The sequence below is a fragment of the Chaetura pelagica genome, unplaced genomic scaffold (assembly GCF_000747805.2).
Source record: "Chaetura pelagica isolate M959 unplaced genomic scaffold, ChaPel_1.0 scaffold79, whole genome shotgun sequence".
NCBI lineage: Eukaryota > Metazoa > Chordata > Aves > Apodiformes > Apodidae > Chaetura > Chaetura pelagica.
In genome coordinates this window covers 973594-993305 of record NW_009969339.1, presented here as the reverse complement: position 1 = coordinate 993305, position 19712 = coordinate 973594, and the positions used below count along the sequence as shown (strand labels likewise).

Here is a 19712-nt window from a genome sequence, read left to right as displayed (position 1 = left end):
TCAGCAGGAGAAGCAGGCCGTAAGATCTTTTTTGTTGAAGCTAAATTTTTACAACCATATAACAAAAAATTTGTCTCCTGGGGCAGTGACTTACATTGCTGGGTTCTCTATCTAGGATCAGGAGTGTTTTAGCAGTGATACTCCACCTGCTCCTGCAGGAAAGGCAAACGCATGACAGAGGAAGTGACTGTTGGTTTATGAACAGGTTAGCAGTTTTAACAGTTATTCTGAAGACGATCTGTTGGATGAACATAAGCATTACCACATTGGATCAGGCCACTATTCCTGTAACTTAGAATCCTGTCAGCAAGAGATGCTAGCATCAGCTCTCCAGAGAAAACTGCAAGGAACACTAATAACAAGTAAGACTTCTAATAACAATGAGAACTTACTAATAACAAGTAAGTCCAAACAACAAAGCACATGTGCATCCTCCATCTGCCCTTAAGTTAAAACTTCACTGACACCAACTGCCAGGGCTGAAACTTATCAAGGTTTATTTATATGTTAGAATATACCTGTGATTTTTAATGCTAGCAAAAACTGAGAGAATTCCTTCACTTGAGAACCAGAGAGACCATTCTAGTTACGTAGACTGACCAGAAGCATAAAGCAGCCCAGCAGCCCATCAAATCTCAGTGGCATCTGAAAGCCCACTAGTTGAGCTAACACACATCCACAGGAGAAGGAAATACGCTGGTTTTGTAAAGCAGCTGTCATATCATTTAGGTGTACCAACAGTTGACTTTGTTGTAAAAGGAACCAAAAAGCCACTCCAAACCCCCAAAGCTCCCTACTGCCGTATATCTAGTCTGACTTTTAACTACTTTTGGCTTTGAGTCAGTGAATACTCTATGCATTTAAACTCATAGACTAAATTATTCTTCATTGCAGTAAGCATACTCTTCATATTAGTACTTAATGACCATAAACAAGTCAATGCCTAACATACAGTTCCATAAAATGGAACAAGCTTATTTAGTTTTGAGAGTTTCACAGTAGGAAAGTTATTTTAAGACTGATTTAATTCTCACAGCTTTGGTCTGAAGAGTAATTTATCAGCATCCTTGTTTATATAGTATGCCCACTAAACATTAGGGCAATATTCCAGAACAGGTTTTACTCACACTATATATCAGAGGTTATAACATCTCCTTCCTTCTATTGAATCCTGCCTTAGTTTTAAATTGAAGGTTGCCTTTGTATTCTGAGGTCAGACTCGGGTAACTATCTCGCATTCTCTTTGATGGTCTGAGCAATTGCTTTCTAAGGTATGAATAGCCTTCCCTGGATAAATGCCCATGTCCATACTTAAGTATGTACATTCCACATATGCCTTAGTAAATCTTCATTTGAGTTCTTGAAATAAATGTTAAAACTATTAAGAACAACATAATTTCTCGCACCTTCCTCTGGAGTATCTAGCACTAGACACTGTCAAGACTTACTCTAACCTAAATGGCCCTCAGGTCTGATCCAGTATGGCAATTCCAACGAGCTTTAACTAATCTATATTCTGTATTTTTTTAATTCTGCTGAGCTCTCAAATGCAGTGATAACATTCAGTTTTGTAACTTAAATACCACTGAGGTCTGTGAAAACCAATTACTTCTACCAGGTCTGAGTTAACTTGCAGTTTACTTTACTGTCTTCTTCCACATTACTCACTATGTCTTGATCAGTTGTGTTGCTGACTGATCTTGCAGTGTCATCTTTCCACTGGCCAGGAAGAAAGCAACTGATGCAGGGTAAAATGTCAGGAATGTCTGCCTGCCCCTGATTCCATGGAGGCTGATGGTGCTTGTCCTACAGGTTACTGCAACATGGAACTGAACAGCGCATTTTGTATTATTTCACAAGGAATCAAATTCCTTCTGCATAAGATCTTGTACAGATTCACACTATGAGGACAAAAAACACCAGAATTGGCTAATTACATTCCAGTGCATAGGACTAGGGCAGCTCTGGGCTATTTGTGAACCTGCCTTGTTTGCTGCTGCCCTGCAAATGTTTAGTGGATAGTACACTGCCCATGAAGACAAGAATTCAGTCAGCAGGGTCAGACAAACTCAACAAAAGTAAACACAGTCATGAGACAGTATTTGGAAGAGCAAATCATTGGAGCCTGGCCCATATTTGAAACGGAAATAAATCTTTTATATGGGACTCAGGCTGGATTTATAAAGACAAGCCTAGAGTCCCTCCCACTGAGCCACTTGTGATAGCCTCTTGCTATGAATGCTCCAGTCATTATTCCCAGGGATGAAGTGAGCATCTCCCCTCCCCCGTGCAAGTATTTCACATTCTGCTAGACAGTAGCACTTAGCTCGGCTTTGCTTCTCTGTTTTACTGTGGAGCATTTCCTAATAATACCAGACTGGGTAATTTTTTTAGCTCAACAGACAGCCAAGTTGCAGGTTAGAGGCTATGGTTAGAGGATATAGAGTATGAACTAGGAGCAGTGACAAAAGGAGGTGCCTCTGAAAACCCGTAAGAAACACAGTTTGGAAGGCAAATTTGTTCAGACAAAAGGTTTCATTTAAAGTCTTCTGGTGAATTAAATACAAACATTGCCAGATTTGCCCAAGAGCAAAGCTAGACAGATACAGGACCACCACAGCTTGCTTCCTTAAACTCCACTTGAAATATCAGACTGAACTCTAGAAAGAGAGCCACAGTAACTCTCATCACTTAATATGCTACAGAAGGTACTGCAAGCTTATCCAGCGCATATCAGGTCAGCTCCTTGCACTGATGTGTGGGGCTTCCACTTCCCCTTTGTAATAAAAGATTTAAAATTTGTTTTCTTCTATTTTGGGGCTAGTGTAAAGGTAAAAAGGGTCCATCCACTTCTCTGTATTGGAGGATTCATTCCTATTCTTTCTGAGAATGTTGCCTGGAAAATATGGTAAGTAAAATTCCAGAAACAGGGAATATGCACAGAGCATCCCCAACTCCAGAAACAAAGAAGTCAGTTTAGAATGGATTTTCTGATTTATCTGTCATTTCATCCTGCTTAAACAAACAGAATTCACATATAAACTTACTTCCCTATATTTTTAAATAGCAGAATACTCTTTTGTAACAGCATCTATTCCACTGCAGTACCAGTGAAAAATCAGAGGGCAAAGAATGCTAAGGCCATGAATTCACCATTGCTTCACACAACAGTTAGAACGCTGCACTTTCATTCTCCCTTATATCCCAAACACTCCCAATTTTAAATTAATGGACTTTACTAATCTTTGTTTTAAACCTTTTTAAACCCTCTCCAACAAAGAAAGCAAATCCATTGTGGGTAACTGGCTCTTCTCTGTCCTACTGCCAGATGGTGAGGCATGAAGGTAATGGGTAATATTCCTCATTTCTGGATACAAAAACACAAATGGAGTGCAAAGAGTGAAACATTTTGGGAAATTTCAGACCTTCTCTCTTTGCTTCCTTCTCAGCAGCGCTATAATGTATTGGGTCAACGGATGACAAATGCCACATAGACAAATTGAGAAATTTTAAGAAATCCATCAGCTCTTTAAGCTGTTTCAAGTACTGAAAATTGTTTCAGTCAAGAACATAACATGGAAAAATTAAGATTTGCCCTGACCAGATGGAACAGTGTGCAGAATGCTCTGGCACTAGTGATATCCTGACTCTCACCATCCAGACAATCTTATTTTTTTGTTAACCAATCAGCTATTTGACATGGTTGTGCAGAGCACTCTGCTCTCATGACCAGTGCTTACCCTGGGTAGGCAGGGATGGCTGTGGGAGGTACCGCCCGGACTGCCCCATACACTGTCCTTCCTCGGCCCCTCAGATGGGCTCCCCGAAATGCGGCTGCTGTAGTGGCTGCAGTTGGATAGGGGAAGCCTGGAACTGCAAAGACAGACAAGGTGGAGGGTGAAAAGGATCCGAGCTGCTTCCCACAGAACAATTGCTTGCTTCAAACAAAGTGACACAATAGCTCCACAGCGGTGGGACGTTTTGCATCAGTCCTGCAGAGGGGCATGCTTATAACCCAGCAAGCATCCGATACATACTTCCTGCTACACCATGGCCTTTGGGGGAAGAGGGGTTGCAGAGAGGTTTGGCATGCAAGAGGTTAATGCTTTGGCATGCCTCACCCACCACAAACAGGGTACAAATCCCCCCGACTTTTGACACCGCCATGCAGTCTGGTTAGAGTCCGAGAAGCGCAGAGAGTTACTATCAATGTAGCAGGCGGCTCTTCCAAAACTGCAGAGGCTCTTTAAAATAATTTGTCAAGAGGCCCTTAAAGTCAACCAACTTACATCAGTCTCTTCCCTCCTTTCCCCTCCCACTCTTTGCCACCCAATCCTCTGTATGTTCATTTTAAAGCCTGAAAGACAAGATAGCCCATATAACAGCAGCAGAAATTTCCCATAAAGTGCCAGTTTACTGAGAGCCCACATTCATTTAACAAGTGTGACCAGAAACTGGCTCCACGTAAAGCGAAGCCAGCTTTATTAACGCTTTACAATGGAGTAAACTGGCTTGTGATGAAATGATGAAAAACCTCAGAGGCATCTGCAAACGTGTAATCAACAGATACCAAGAGGGAAGGAGTCTTGGGGCGCACACTCAACCTGAAGTGCGTCCAGGTGCATGCCACTGGGGGCCCCGCTTTAACAGCTTGTATAATATGTACTTTAGGGATTTGTCTGTTTGGTTTCTTTGATTTCAAAAGGGGGAGGGGGAGCAAGGGAATGGCCTATTCCTCACACACACCCTTCCCTTGTTCTGCAGCCTCCTCATCACTCAAAGACCCATTCACCAGTACAGAAACACACTGCAGATGAACAAATTACAGCCACAGCACAGTATACTTTGGCTCAAGATAAACTCATTCCCAGCGAGACCCATCCTTTCAAGTATATATTATACAGACTGGAGAGAAGAAAGGTAACAGGTCATCATTAACTCAAGCACAGCAACAATACAGGGGCCAACAGGGGCTACTTACTGATTAAAGGAATGTAAGTGTTAATACCCCCCCTTCCTGACAGGGGCACTGCGGCGTCATTGCCCAGCGAGACATCTGCTTGAAAGCTGGATGCTAATTTAATTTTAAAAAGAACAGAAAAAAACAAAATGTAAAAAGGTTATAAAGAAATAGCAGGTTGAGAACATAAAACAAACACCACTGCAGTTAAATGGCAGAAGTGGAAGTGTCTACTTAAGCTCTACCTGCATATAACTCAGGGCCGTACACCGCTCCAACCACAGGACTCAACTTCCAACCTGAAACAACAAAGACTGCAGTGAATGCCAGAATCTACACCAAGAGAAGGAGCAGGCAGCGTGGGTAGGGGGAACGGTCTCTTTCGTGCGCCCCAGCTTCACATGCACAGCTCTTTCCAATTTCTGCTTCACCTCAATCCCCCTTGGTGTAGATGGAGGCCAACTGCCTTTTTCTAATGTCAAGTTCTAGGTGCAGGTGGCTGTATCAGAGGGAACAGCAAAAACATCAGCTGATCTGCAGCAGGCAGAGGCACTGCTGAGGGAATGCCAACTACCTTATATGCATATTCGCCACAAGCACCCTGCGACCCTGCGTTCCCTGCATAAGCCTTGTAGCCAGCTCCTCCCTGCTTTCACCAGAAATGCTGCAGATCTAAAGCCTCTCTTAAGCCACTGGCCCAGACTGCCATCCCAGGCAAGACAATTTATAGCCTTAAATTCTCAAAACACCTCTCTATGTCTTATTCGCTAGAAATCTGCTAAGAAGCAACCACATCTGAATTTCCTCACTCACTTAATTATGCAACTATGGTGCAGAAAAGCAATTCGGTCTATTCAACTCACATTTTCTCCTCTTTGTTATTTTAGTACTTCCTGCGATCTTTATTCTGCTTTCCAGTTGAAAGCCTTACCAGAGAACTGATTTTAATACTATCAGGATAACTGGCAAGAACTGCAAACCATCAACATAAACCCTACAAGAGAACAGTGCTTAAAGAGGTAATCACTGGGGTATTAGGACGAACACACTCCCCAGTCAGATCTAGAAACACATCTATCATCTCCCCTCGCCCCACTTCTAACTGGGGAGAGAAGCAAGGGGTGCAAAGCTAACATCATGTTCTGGACTGGCTTCTATAAAGCACTCCTTTCAGGAGGACCTCGGCTGTTCAGCTAGCAATCACACAGGTATTTTTAAATAAAATCCATACCCTTCCACTGTCTTGGAGTCCTGGTGCACAGTTACTGCATTTTAACACCTCTAACCAGCCTAGAAACCATAGGAACAACTGAATGCAGCCCATCAACATCACCCCTTCATCTGCTGGCCAAGTATCAACGAGAGATGCAATGCACGCTCACCCTACAAGACTGGGCATGCTGCCACTGCACTGCCCACCTTGATGGCAAAATACTTGAGTGGTGGCAATGACTGGGATCAATCCTCAAATTTAACAACAGTCATATGACCACTCATCAGCATGCCTTAAACCTGGCCTACTACTCAATACCTTTGTGAAGCTTTAAAGCTGACTGCAAAAGCAAAATACTCTGTCTGGTTATCCACGAGCCACGTTTCGTTACCAGACACATGCATTTTCTGCCCTTGTTTTCAGGACAACAGAACATGGCTCCACTGCCGTTTACTACAAAATCTTCTGATTCCTTTCAGACACAAGACTCAGAATTCCAGCTTTTCTGCTTGCCTCTTTTTCCCCAGTTTTGCAACCAAAAAGAGATTTATTTGCCTAGAGCCACACAAGTCAATAGCAGAGTCACAAATAAAATTTCTATCTTCTGACTTCTGAGTCTTACGCTGTAATCAAAATGGATTCTTATACTAGCAGATACATATGTGCAGCTTCCTCCCATGTTGAAGCTGTTTGGGAACATTTTCAGACCAAAAAGAATTTTCCTAACTGTTTCAGGACAAAAATTCAAAAATCTGCAAAGCAGCATTTCAGTTCTGTCGTGAGAAGAACAAGTTTTTATGCTATATGTGCCTATGCAGTAAAATTACTGCACAGACAAAAGAACCAAAATATCCTGATGAAACAGGATTCTTCATTACCCAGACAACTTTGTCTTTTTCTATTCAGTTCACTGGAAAATTATTGAAAAGCAGCACAGTCTATAGCAAAAAGTGAGCAAACAAGCACTGCAATGTGTCTGTTTTCCAGGCTGCTTGGGGACAGCTGTATTTTTACAGTTAGAACCTAAACTGAGGTATATCCAATTACATACCCCAAGTGATGCTTCTGCATTCATATTTAGGTACCAACCTGATGGCAGTGAGACTCAGAAGCACTGCACATCCACTGTACAGCATCAGCTTGCAGCAGTGACAGGAAACCCATCCTTGGTTTCTTTTCCTAGCTTGGCCACGATGGGCATGTCCCTACTCCTCTGTCCCTACTTCTCCATCTGTAACATGGCAGTCCTCCATACACACTTAGAATAACACTAGAAATCAGGGTTTGTGGGGTTGCTGTTGTTTTCTCTTGGTTGGGGGTTTTTTGTTGTTGTTCTGAGGAGACGCCATGATTTTTCCCTCACCAGGAACTTTTTGTCTTTCTTCAAACCTTTCACCTCATCATTAGTACAGTCTCTCTTACCATTTGCATAAGGTGTGACCATCTTCTTATTGGTCATCACTCGAGCTGTGGCATTGTTAACCTAAAAGTAAAAAAGGGGAGGGGGAGGAGAGGGAAGGAAGCACAGGATGTTAGGGAAAACGACGGAAAACTCTCAGATACCACACACATACACACTATACTTCTCTGAGCAAAAAAAATTTAAACAACTAATTTTACAATAATGCAATATTTAAATTACTTTTAACTGTTGCCATTTAATTATAAAATTTACAGCTAAACATGGCACTTTAAAATTATGCATTAAACAAAAGGCCAACGAGAGTAAAGGGCAGATTCTCTGCCACCCCTTGGGGAGTGCTTATATTCAGCTCAGTGATTGAAAGGGCAAAACTGGAAGGTTTTGTCCAGGTTCTGTTCAAGAGGCAGCAAGAATTTCTGCAGCCCAGGGCAGGGGAACTGAAACGGGTGATGCACAAGCTGACTTATTTCTCACCACTCGCCCAGCTCACCACTGGGATCAGAGCCCTGCAGGTCACTGGCAGGCATATTGTTTAAATAGAAAAAGGTAGCCTGGAGTCCATCACTGTTAGATTTGAACTCCCAAGGCTTGATTTCTGGAATGCCACCAAGCATTTGCATGGTCTGCATTCACCGATTTCCTCCCCATAATTTTCAAATCTTTTTCCAAATTATACTTTTCCTTGTCACAAATCTCATGGACCAAAAAGAAGAAATGCACAGCTGTAAATCTGGGTCTTATTTTTTTTTTGTGTGTGTGTGCCCTCCACCCTCTTTACAGAGCTCTGCATAGTTCCAAGCAGTTTGATTGCTCAAGCAAGTGGAGTGTTACCACAGAGATGGTGCTGATAAAGAAAAGATGGACCAGTTTGGAAGCCAAGTTACCGCAGCCCCATGTCAGACAGCCTCAGAGTTCTTGCAAGGAGGGTGAAGTCTTTAAATATAATCAATCAAAACCAAAGCCAAATGGGAACTAAGGCCAGGGTGAAGAAGTAAATAAAAATAAAAAATATAAAAATAAAAGCTGCCTCGAGCCCTTGAGACTTACAAATGGTGAGCATACACAGGGTGGGGAGTCTGGAGCTACATTTACTCTCGTTTCAGCCTCAAAACAATAGAAACATTACACATTTAAAAAGAAAGAATGGGAAACAACAATGATGAGACTGAGAGCATGCAGTTAAACACACACAGATAAAAGAAAGAAAGAAAAAAAAAAACAACAAACAAAACAAAACCAACAAACCACAATTGATTCAGAGGGTGGGGAGGGGAGGAGGGAGGAGATAGGGTCTCACAGACAGTCATTAAGATGGAGCAGTGCCTGAAATCAGCTGCTACAGCAAAGTGCAACACAAGCACTTAAAGGAAAAATTGCCAGAACCGATCAGAAACCACCAGTCAGCAGAGACCAACAGCTGCATTTAACCAAGTAAAGAAATAAACTGGGGAGAGGGAGAGAGAGAGAAAGAAAAAGAAAGAAAACAAACAGTAACAGCTACAAACAGGTCTCAGAAAGAAAGAGCAGCAAGAAAGAAGGGGAAGGAGAGAAAGAAGAGGAAATGGGTGCATTAATAAAAACCAGCCAAACTGGAGTTCAGTAACTCTGAGTAAGATGTGCAAGGGGAAATCACCATGAAGTCAGTAATCAAACAGCTCAGACTGCTACAAAACGATATGTACATCCAAAGTCCAGGCGGCATTACTCAACAGCATTGAAAATAAAAGGGGGAGAAGGGGGAAGGGGGTGGGTGGGGACAACAAGTCAAATCACATTTCGTAGTGTTAATGTGAGATGGCAGATGGATTTTTTTCTTTCTTGTTTTCTTTTTTTTTTAATTTTAAGAAAAAATAATAAAAAAAGCTTCTTCTCTAGTGCTTTTGTTTCACTTACCGCCAACTCGTACCATCGCCAGCATTGTGTATAGTTACCATGGAAAGTTTTTTTTGTCAAGTGAAGGGCCCTAAACGCTAAACCATTGAAAAGGGAAATAAAAAAAACAAAACAAAAAAAAGGCAAAATATGCAGACATCTTACTCAAAAACGGTGGCTTGTTTTAATATTTGTACTCTTTGATTTTTTTTTTAAATTTTTTTATTATTTTTTTTTTTTAAAGAAAGAGGGAAAGAAGGAAGACGCCAGTTAGCCTTCAACACAGTGGAACAGCAAACCGGTCAACACCAGGCATGCCCGACACATGGCCACGTTGGTCAGCCAACATTAATCCTTCAGTCCCCTGTGGTGACAGGGAGAAACTGTAAGGATTAGCTCTCACCAAGCCAACTCTTGACTGTGAGCAGGTGAAGAAACCAAGAGTGCGTATAGCACAGTCCACTTGGGGCTTCTGCCCCGTGTCTCCCCCACCCTCCCACCACGGGCATCATCTCACACTTGTGTGGAGGAGAACTGGCCTCAGAGGAAGGAGAGGATACTGGCTGGCCCCCTGCTTTTTTTTTTTTTTTTCCTTTTGGACACAGAGTCAGAAGTCAGACAGTACTCTTTCAGTTAGTTTTGTTCAGGCCTGGACATGGAAATCAGAGCCTTGCAAACTGAAGCAAAGGAAAAATCAAGACAGCAGAAGGGCAAAAATTTGGAGTGGGTGGGGAAAAAAAATTAATAAAAGAAGAAAGAAAAGGAAAAAAAAAATACCCAAATCAACAATAAAAGTATTCCATAAGGGGTGTAAAATTTTATACATTTCAGTGCAGGGAGGTGAAGGACACGGACACAAACACACACACACACACAAGACTGGGATCCAAATGTGAAATAAGTGAGGCAAGACACAAAAAGAAATCAAAAGAATAAATATAAAGAAGAAATTGAATTACTGAAGACATGCACCTCGATTTTACGGCCCTCTACCACGGTGCCGTGTAATTTCTCCCTGGCCCTGTCTGCATCAGCACTATTCTCGAAAGTTACGAACCCGAATCCCTGCATGCAGCGGGAGAAGGGGGGAAAACATGCACATCGTTATATGTTGAAATACTGATCTCTAGGTAAATAGAGAAAAAATATCACAGTATGAAATCGACATCAGCACAACTCAGCAATAACCTCCTAGAGTCACATTGTTGGTTCATGCATGTTTCATAAATGAAAGAAATAAAATTTGATAAAATAAAGGAACTGTAATCATAATAAGAATAAGAGTAATTAAAAAAAAAGAAAACATAAAAGCAATTGAGGCCAGACCAAAAAAGAAGTACAAAGTTACTCGAGAATAATTTTTTTTTTAATTATTTTTTTTTTTGCTTGTTTTGTTTGTTGGCTTAAAAACACTAAACCCTGCTCCATCACAGGGAAGCTGGTCAAGCCCAAGGGGGCCTCTCTCCCCTCTGGAAATTAACACGCATGCTCTGTGGGACCCCCCACCCACCCCAGACACAGTACAGGACATCAACACTGAGCAGCACTTTGTTCTCATCAGAAACTGTTATGAGAGCAAGCAGCGATCTGAGTTCATGCCTGGCACCAGCAATTCTGTGAAGCTTTGGGCAAATCAAACACTGAACCTTGCTTTTCTCACCTGTAAAATGGAGACAATAATAATTACCTACCTTAGAAAACTGTGTAGAGGAAGGGCTGTTTGTAAAGCATCCCTTGTAAGCTCTTCGGGGCACAGCTCATGTCTACTCCTATGCCTGTAACTTCCCTAATAACGCACGGGGCCCTGAAAGTAAGCAGGGCTTCTAGGTGGCACCATCAATTAAACATCACTTAACATTAAGATTCAGAGTATCACATACTGCAGTTTAAAATTTTTTTCTATCTGCAAGTACTGTGCTGGACTTGAGTGTAAATCTAAACTCCTAAAGACCAATTCATCAGTACAGGCAGGCTTTGTCTGACACTCCCGACCTACTGCTACCTCCCTCCAACCCTGCCACCCACCCTACTTGGCTTTGTTCTGAGATGGTAACCTCTGTGCCGTGGATAGCAACAAATACCTCCATAGTTAGACCATGAAGTTTGAGAAAAATGGACACACCCTGCTTGGAGCCACCACAAAGGATCAAGGGCTACTGAAATGTCCCTTTAGTTAGATGAATTTAATTTTACTGAATCCATGAAGGCACATGAAAGGTGCCTGTCCCACATGCTCATGCTGTTGCCAGCTCATGCAGTCACATAGCAGGGCAGGGTAAGAGAACATGCTTCCTTCCACAAAGATGAGGGCACTGACATTAAAACAGAGCCAAGGTGACTAAGTCATGTCAGGATTTTAACTATTAACAAATGGTACTTTACTACAGACAACTATGGTGAGCTGTTCTTCATGCCATTACAGGAAGTGGGATCAAACAAAAAACCTTGTTGCATTCTGCTTTTAGGTTATCTTAAGAGCAGAAGTAACTGGCTCCTATGGCTTGGTACAAAGGAAATACCAGTTCATGTACAAAGAGTAGTATGTGCTGGCTCTGATACCCTCAGGAGCAGGAAGAACAAAGCTTGCACAAGATGCATTGGGAACTCCTGATACTAACTGGAGAGTGAGGTGATGGAACTAAACCACAGCAATGCCTTGTGAGGGAAATGGCATGCTAGCCACACAGACCCCTCCATGCAGCTCAGGGTCCAGTTTTTATGGACTGGGCTGTCCCAAAAAATAGTACCTTGGTTTCTAAGTGCTGTTAGCAACAAGACACAAGCAACCCATCATTCTTCAAGTGCTTTTTATAGGCCTTTATAATATTAATCTTAAAAAGACTAAACTGTTTCACATGCTGGCCTTTACTATCCACAGCTAGGTTTCCAGCACAAAACTGTTTCACATTTGCAAAATGTGAGGCGTTTTTTTGTTCTTTCCCCCATGAACAGCAATAATAAAATAACTTAGTCAAGTACTGCAACGCCGAGACCCAACAAGAGCACTTCTTTGGATTCCAATCCAATCTAAAGCTTCAGATTATTTCCTTTCACCAACTATAAATCAAAAGCTATATAAATAACAGATTTATGCCTTTTTCAGAATAGCATAAAAGTTTTCTGATAAAATGAATTAAAACTGGAACTAGAAGAGATAAGGGCTAACAACAGCCCAATGGCAGATAACTCTCAAATATGTTGCAGGGAACCAGGAGGGTATGGGGGGTGTAATAGCAAAGCTGATTATGAAGGGACAAGGTTTTGTGCCTGCTTCAAAGAATCCCTACAGAGAAAGGCAAGACTGAGAAATAGATCAACACCTTTCCCTCTGGTTCTATATAATGCAGAAAAAGCATTTTTAAAGGTTGAGGGAGTGGGGCAGGTAAACATTGCAACAGGAATCTCTATTTCCCTCTTCTCTTTTTACATTAAAATTTCTGTTTGTTCTAGACAAGCCTGTGGAGACTGAATGAAATTTATGTCTTCAGTGATGATGCAAACCAAAAGCTGGAGAGCAGAGGGAAGGTAATTTTTAAGATATTAATTTGTGCAGGCTAGAAACCAACTAAGACTATTTTAATTCACATTTGTTTGCAATTAGTGAAATATGGATGGGATTTTTAAAACCCCATTATTATTAAATATCCTTAAACTGATTAGGAATGTAAAATATTTTTAATAACTCAACTCAATGTAGGGTACAATCCCCAGGCAGACTATGAAAATAATCAATAATGTGAATTAAAACAGAATACATCTGATTCTGAACATAACTAATTAACCACCATTTTTGTTTTATTGACATAAGAGTCAGCTGGTGCACCTCCCTTTGTTGAGAACCATTTCATGTCAATACTGAATTAAAATGCTTTACATAGTTGACTATGGCAGAGTCAGTATTTGTGCCCCCTTGGTTTGTCATCTTAATTCATCTCTTAGACACTCAAATTTTCATCAGGAAAATAGGTGAGCCATGTTTGACATTTTTGTTACTTCTAAGTTTAAAAGCTAGCAATTATACATATACATATATTTGATGTGGGAGAGAAAAAAGCACATACATATATTTTTAATTCCTTCTCACAGACGACCTGTAAAGAATAGGGATTAATTTGCACCTAAATGCATATACAACAAACAATTCTCAGTTTTCCCTCCCAAGGTTGTCTTGTCCTTAAAAAAAACAAAGAAAGAAAAAAAAAAAATAAAAGGAAAAAAAATAAGTAGCAGATGTCCAGTATTTATTGGTGTAGCCTTATAGCAGGTACTGGTTTGCTCCAGAGCAGTAGGTATGGATCCAGAAGGGAAGATACCATCCTGGGTAAAAGATGACTTAACATTTCTAACATTTAGATTATACAAATAGTTGGGATTTAATAAGTTTGTCACAATAACAAGGCTGAAATTTTCTATTATTCCTCTCCATCAGCAACTGCCAGGAACTTCTTCCAGGCAGAAAATAAGTTAAAGCCTCAATGTACCCAGCAAACACAAAATAATCCCAGCAAACATTTTTTAGGACTAGTGAGTAATTTGCAGTGCCAGACTAACCCCTTTTCACCCAAAGGTTTATTCAAAGGGCCTGAAGAGACCGAGTAACTGCCACCCTTTTAGTCTGGCCTCAGACTCTGCAATAAATAACAAGCAACATGATGAGCAGAGAAAAAAAAATAAATAAATGTATATATATATAGTATTTGAACGTTTCCATCTCTGAAGAATGAGAAAGAAAATTTACCATGTAACCGTAAAGGGAGAAATCAAAAGCAGACGGTTCTCCTGGGTGTGGTCAGAACACAGGAATTAAACAAAAAGAACAACAAAAAAATAAAGTAAAATAATAATAAAAAATAAATAAAAGAAAACCAAAGGAAACTAAACAGAGCCCCTTGAAATCCATGCATTGTTAACCCTTCGTTTGTCACAGATTTTAGACCAGTCACCTCAGCAGCAGCGTCTTTGCCTAGTACCACTGCAGCACGCAGCCAGCAACCAGCCTTGCCATCATCTGCTGCTGTGCTCATTTTTAACCAAGTTTTGGTTTGGGGTTTGTTTTTGGGTTTTTTTGGTTGGTTGGTTTTGTGTTGTTTTTGTGGGCGGTAGGTTTTTCTCCTTATTTCCATAATAAACATTTAGGAGCTTGAAAAACGGCCAAGGAGACAACAATTTCGGCTACCCGTTTCCAAGGCGTCTGGAGAGAGTAGGAGGGTTTCAGCTATAATCCACCTGAGATGAGCAGGACTGAATGCACGGACAGAAAACACAGCACAAAGTTCAGAAACACATGACTGAAGTTACACAATGAAATGCACACTTTAGATTGGTGAGGGAATCGGCATAAACCAAAGCTGCAACCATTTCAGCAGCTCTTCCAGCTCCACTCTGCCCCTATGCTGCACTTCTGAGTGTGGTTAAGGCACATGTGCGTAAAGGAGGTCTGTGTACCTGTGCAATCTGGTGAATCAGATTCAATAATTAATCCAGCTAAAAAAACCCCTATAAATGTATCTTCAAAAAAACCCTGTGAAGCTATTTTTAAGCTGGATCATTTCCCCAACCCAGCTTGTTGTGTTGCTCCACTGCCAATCCCTCCTGCAGAACTGAGGAAGTGGTAGAGGTCAGGAGTGAAGGACGGGAGCCTGGCCAGCAGCACTGGGAGTGAGAGCTTGGGACTCTGAGAGCTGCTCCAGCCAACTCAGGTCAAGGGTGTCTCAACCCCGTGTCGTCCCTGGTTGTGTGCTCCTCCTCCTCCCCTTGATCAATTGTGGATCTTACTGTGTGGTCTGTGAGTTCAACTAGCTAAACAGGCAGAGGACAAGCTCATTCCTCTCTCTCTCACTCTCTGCTTCATCAGGTTTGTTGCTAATTTAGCACCCTGGATTCAACTCCCGCAGCAGTGAAACAAGCACTACTGGGAAGGTGCTCCCACAGGAGCAGTACTTACACTATCAAGGCATCAACTCCAGCCTTAATTATTCAAGTTTAAATAAATCAGTTCAATGTATGGACTAATTTAACTCATTAGTTTGGCATCACAGAGTTGAAGGCATAAAACTGTACTTCACTGCACTAGGATAAAGGGACATAGGTCACATTTCCTTCATGCCACTGCCATTATAAAGGGATTTGGTGACCTGAGAAAGCAACACTGGTCACCAGTACTTAATTCGCTATTAAGCCTCTTTGTGTTAATAACACTGTATTTCTGGCTCAATTGATGATATCTGAACAAAAATTCTAAAAACAGAAATAAAATGAAAACAAGACCTCTAACTTATTTTATGCAACAAGAGGTTGTACCTATTTCATTAAGTGGAAACTAAGTCCTGGAACAAGAGTAGCTCAGCTCAGAGCACCGAATCCATTCAAAGAAGAAATAAATGCACATGCGAAGCACAGTCTTTTTAGGCACACTTATGGAAACCTAAATTCATATTCTTACCTTAAACTAAAATTAACTGCAAACATAAAAAAACCCACTGTTTCTTCACAGCTTTCTGGACAAGTTTTTAGTTAGCACAGGCTTATTTACAGAACTCCACTCACCAATAGATGCAATTTCTTTGTGAAGACAAGAAAGCCAATACAACCAATTTTTTAATTAAATATGAAGCCCTTCTAGACACTTCAGTCCTATACAAGAACTTGGGAGAAGGCAGTGAGAGACATAAACATACAATACCCTAAAACCACATATTTGCAACCTGCGCTACTATGAACTCTTACCATTTAAAAACCTAACCAACAAACAAAAAAATGCTCCCTCTTCAGCCAAGATTTTGCTGCATGCTTACGCACTCTTGGTCTCTGAACGTCATCAAGGGCACATCTTGGAATGCCACACAATATGCAGCTGATGAGCAAAGAGTTTGGAATCCCCTTCTCTGCAGCAATATGAATGCCACAGGGTACTTGTTACACAGGCAGGCTGCATTAATTCTGCAAATATGTCCACTTGTTCAGTTCAGCACAACAGTGCCAAAATATGCATCTAGAGGATGCATCTCCACTAACAAAAGGAGCAGGAATATGCTCTCTTGACTTCCTCTGGAGGTGTTTTATTCATGGTTCAGTGAAGTGCATGGTAAACTGCAACAATGAGCAGAATGCTATTTAAAGGCACTTACACGGGTCAGAACTAGAAATGTAATGGTAAACAGGATAAATGAAACAAACAGCTCTTTTCCTGGAAGCCAAAAAAAAACCCAAACACATCAAGGGAAGACTGATGTCATCCTATTAAACAAGAATAAAACAAAATTAAATTCAAGGGATGTTTAAAGTTTGTATCTTGTTTCTCATATGTAGCAAAGCAGTATCAGTATGAAGTCTACCAGGGCCCATATAATCCTACTAAATAGATTGGATCTGGGCAGAAATTGAGTTAGGAAACAAGAATTCAGATTGCTTTGAGAGCAGAATCAGCAAAACTAATTATTAACTGCTTCCTACTCTGTTGTGATACAGAAAGTCAACAAATAACATTTCCTAAGCCAAATGCAAGAACCTGAGGTGTGAGGTGGCTGTGACAGACACATACAGCTGGCTCTGTTTGGTCACCAAATTCTCCTAACACAGAGATCCTAAAGATGAAGCCAGTTTGATATAGTTTCCCCAGGCTGTCAAAGAAAACTGCCTGGTCATCTCAGGTGGATTCAAAAGGAAGAATGCAATCCACACACTTCCTCCAGTCCCTCCTACCGACCAGCACTGAAGTGATCCCAGCAGAGATCTCCTGCCACAGCTCAGCAGGGACAAAGCGCTGCTCAACCCCACTGTACACTGGGTGGGGGTGAACCCAGGGCAGTTTGGGATTGACCACTGTACCTTTTAAATATTTACAAAACATTTACACAAAACTCCACAACCCTTAGGAACCCAGGGAAGGGAGCATTGAGAACACAGCACAAGGCAGGCAGCAGGAGCATCTGCTTTCGGATTCCCAAGAGAGAAGAGAAGAAGAAGAGAAAGAGGTTTCATATCATTATATTAGAATGGAAACCACAGGGCAGAAAAATGCATTCAGATTTATTTTTTTCCTAAGGTGGAGGAAGAACCCAAGAGTGAGTGAGTGGCCTCCAGAAAGATCCATTTCCTTTGCTTCACCATCAGATCACCAAAAACTGTTTTATTATGTGAATACCAGGTGCGTCGTGCAGCTACACCCCACTCAAACACAGGGGCCTCCCATTTTCATGCTAAGCAGGAATAATCTTGCATTCTTTTCTTAAAACAGGAATTATTTTGGGTAGAGAAGGATGCAAAGATACCATAAATTTACTCTTTAGGTGTTTTCTCAGTCTGTTCATATTCTACCCCATCCCTCATACAGGCTATTAGTTTTGCAACTGCTTTTTGCTGCAAGATGACAAAGAAGCAGTAGAAAACTGCATGGTCAAGGTCTGGAAGAACGTATCTTTGGATCATTTTTTTTCATGTATTTATCAAGGGTTTGGGACAAAATTCATCAAGGAACTCTTCAGCAATAATTTTTGTTTTAACTGAAAACCAGAAGCCTTGGTCTTTAACAACTGCACAAGAAGGCACTTTTCATAGTCATAAATTAAGTCTTCACAGAAAGCCTCCAACATTAGCATTGCCTAAAAGGGAGAGGGCAGATGTCAGTGTTTAATACATGGCTGTATGGATGGGAGAGAGAGAGCACGTGAAGTTCATGTGTGGACAGCAAAACACTGTTCTGGAAATCACAGGCAGTGTGGTATGAAGGATACAGCTCACCACTTCACCAAGCCAGTTATCTTTGTTCTTTCTTTTTTGGAATTACATTCAAACCAGTAGGGATTCAACAGGGGCTAGAGGCTATTCCCAAAGCCAAACAGAAATGACTAAAATCAAGACTAATTCAGATAGCTCTGGCCTATAAATATCAGAACAGTAGAGAGCAGAATAAATATTTACAAACTCAGCATAGCTGATTGTTTTGGTAAAGCATATAGATTTTTATCTACATAGGGAAGTAAAACTAAGCAAGTCATATAGAAGTTTACTTGTCTTATTAAAATAGAAAAACCAAAACCAAAAGCACGGCATTAAGTACAAACAAAAGATGTGGAAAGAGCTAACACTAATTTTTTGTGTGTGTATATATATGGCTTTCTGGTTTTCAGTTAATACAGAGACTGAAGAATTTAAGAATGCATCTCGGGCAACACGGGTGGAAATTTGCAGAGGGCTCTGAACATAAACATACCCCAGAATATATGTTGAAGCAAAGAGGTCACCTTAAGACTGTGAACCTCAAATCCAAGCAAAAGGCATAGACGCTAAACCAAACTGCTTAGTTGAATTGCAACTTCAAAATCTCTTGTGTGCATGCACACATGTGCGCACACGTGTGTGGAGGAAGGGAGGGAAATTTTGTTTTAATTGAAAATGGGAATCTTAGCATTGATTAAGTCAAGCAGAGTATAGACATGCACTGTGCAAGCTTCCCCCATAGAGCTTTGGCAATGCACCTCGCTCCTGACCTGCAAAATTCCCTGCTATTCCAGTGCTGAACCTCCTGGGCAGAGAGAGAATCACATCAATTTGTCATTGTGGTGATACTGATTACGTGATGAGAACCAATTGCCAATTAGGACAAAGATCACTGAATCTCTCTGCAGCTGACCTGAGCAACATTTCATATCTTAACTCCAGAGAAATAAATTACCATTAACCCTCAAGAAAAACCTCCCTCTCGATATAACTGTAAGATGAAACTAGGTGTGTGAATGCAAATTCAGTGGGGAGAGCTCCACACAGGGCACGGCAAGTAGACTGAGGATGCTTATATTAAGCATCAGGTATCTCAAACATGAAAGGACAGTATCTCAGAAGTGCCGAGTAAGTCTGCCAACTTTAGCAAATAAAATCCTTTCACATACGAGATACGACAGTATTTTTATAGAATTATTTTAATGCAACAAAATTGTGGTTCAGAGGGTGAATATGGTAGGCTTCATCCTTACAGTCTCCCATCACACAAAGCTGTTTACCATATTCTGCCTTCCCCACAGGGCACCCATCACTAGTGCAATGTGAACAGGTTGGTATGAAGGCTCAAGTGACTGACTCCCTGTCTGTTCAAAAGGCTGGGGAACCTGATCCCACATTATAGACAGGAGTGTCTAGGAGCATTTGTACATGCTGCCCAGAAATGACCATGTTCAGAGTCTGGAGTCAGAGGGAATGGGAGACAGCCCCCAAAATAGCTTTTGCCTTCCCCTCATCACACTAATTCC

The 19712-nt window shown here is 41.2% G+C and overlaps 1 protein-coding gene across 3 annotated transcripts in view; it reads right to left on the bottom strand.

The window, feature by feature from the left end:
* RBFOX2 (RNA binding protein, fox-1 homolog (C. elegans) 2) overlaps window positions 1-19712 on the bottom strand; it is a 113382-nt gene that overhangs the window by 12647 nt on the left and 81023 nt on the right. For all 3 annotated transcript variants that reach the window (XM_010005768.1, XM_010005767.1, XM_010005769.1), the window contains 5 exons: window positions 10441-10533; window positions 7596-7656; window positions 5206-5259; window positions 4982-5074; window positions 3741-3873 (listed from right to left, as the gene is read on the bottom strand). In XM_010005768.1, the coding sequence (XP_010004070.1) occupies window positions 3741-3873; window positions 4982-5074; window positions 5206-5259; window positions 7596-7656; window positions 10441-10533 (434 nt within the window). The remainder of the gene's footprint in view (window positions 1-3740; window positions 3874-4981; window positions 5075-5205; window positions 5260-7595; window positions 7657-10440; window positions 10534-19712) is intronic.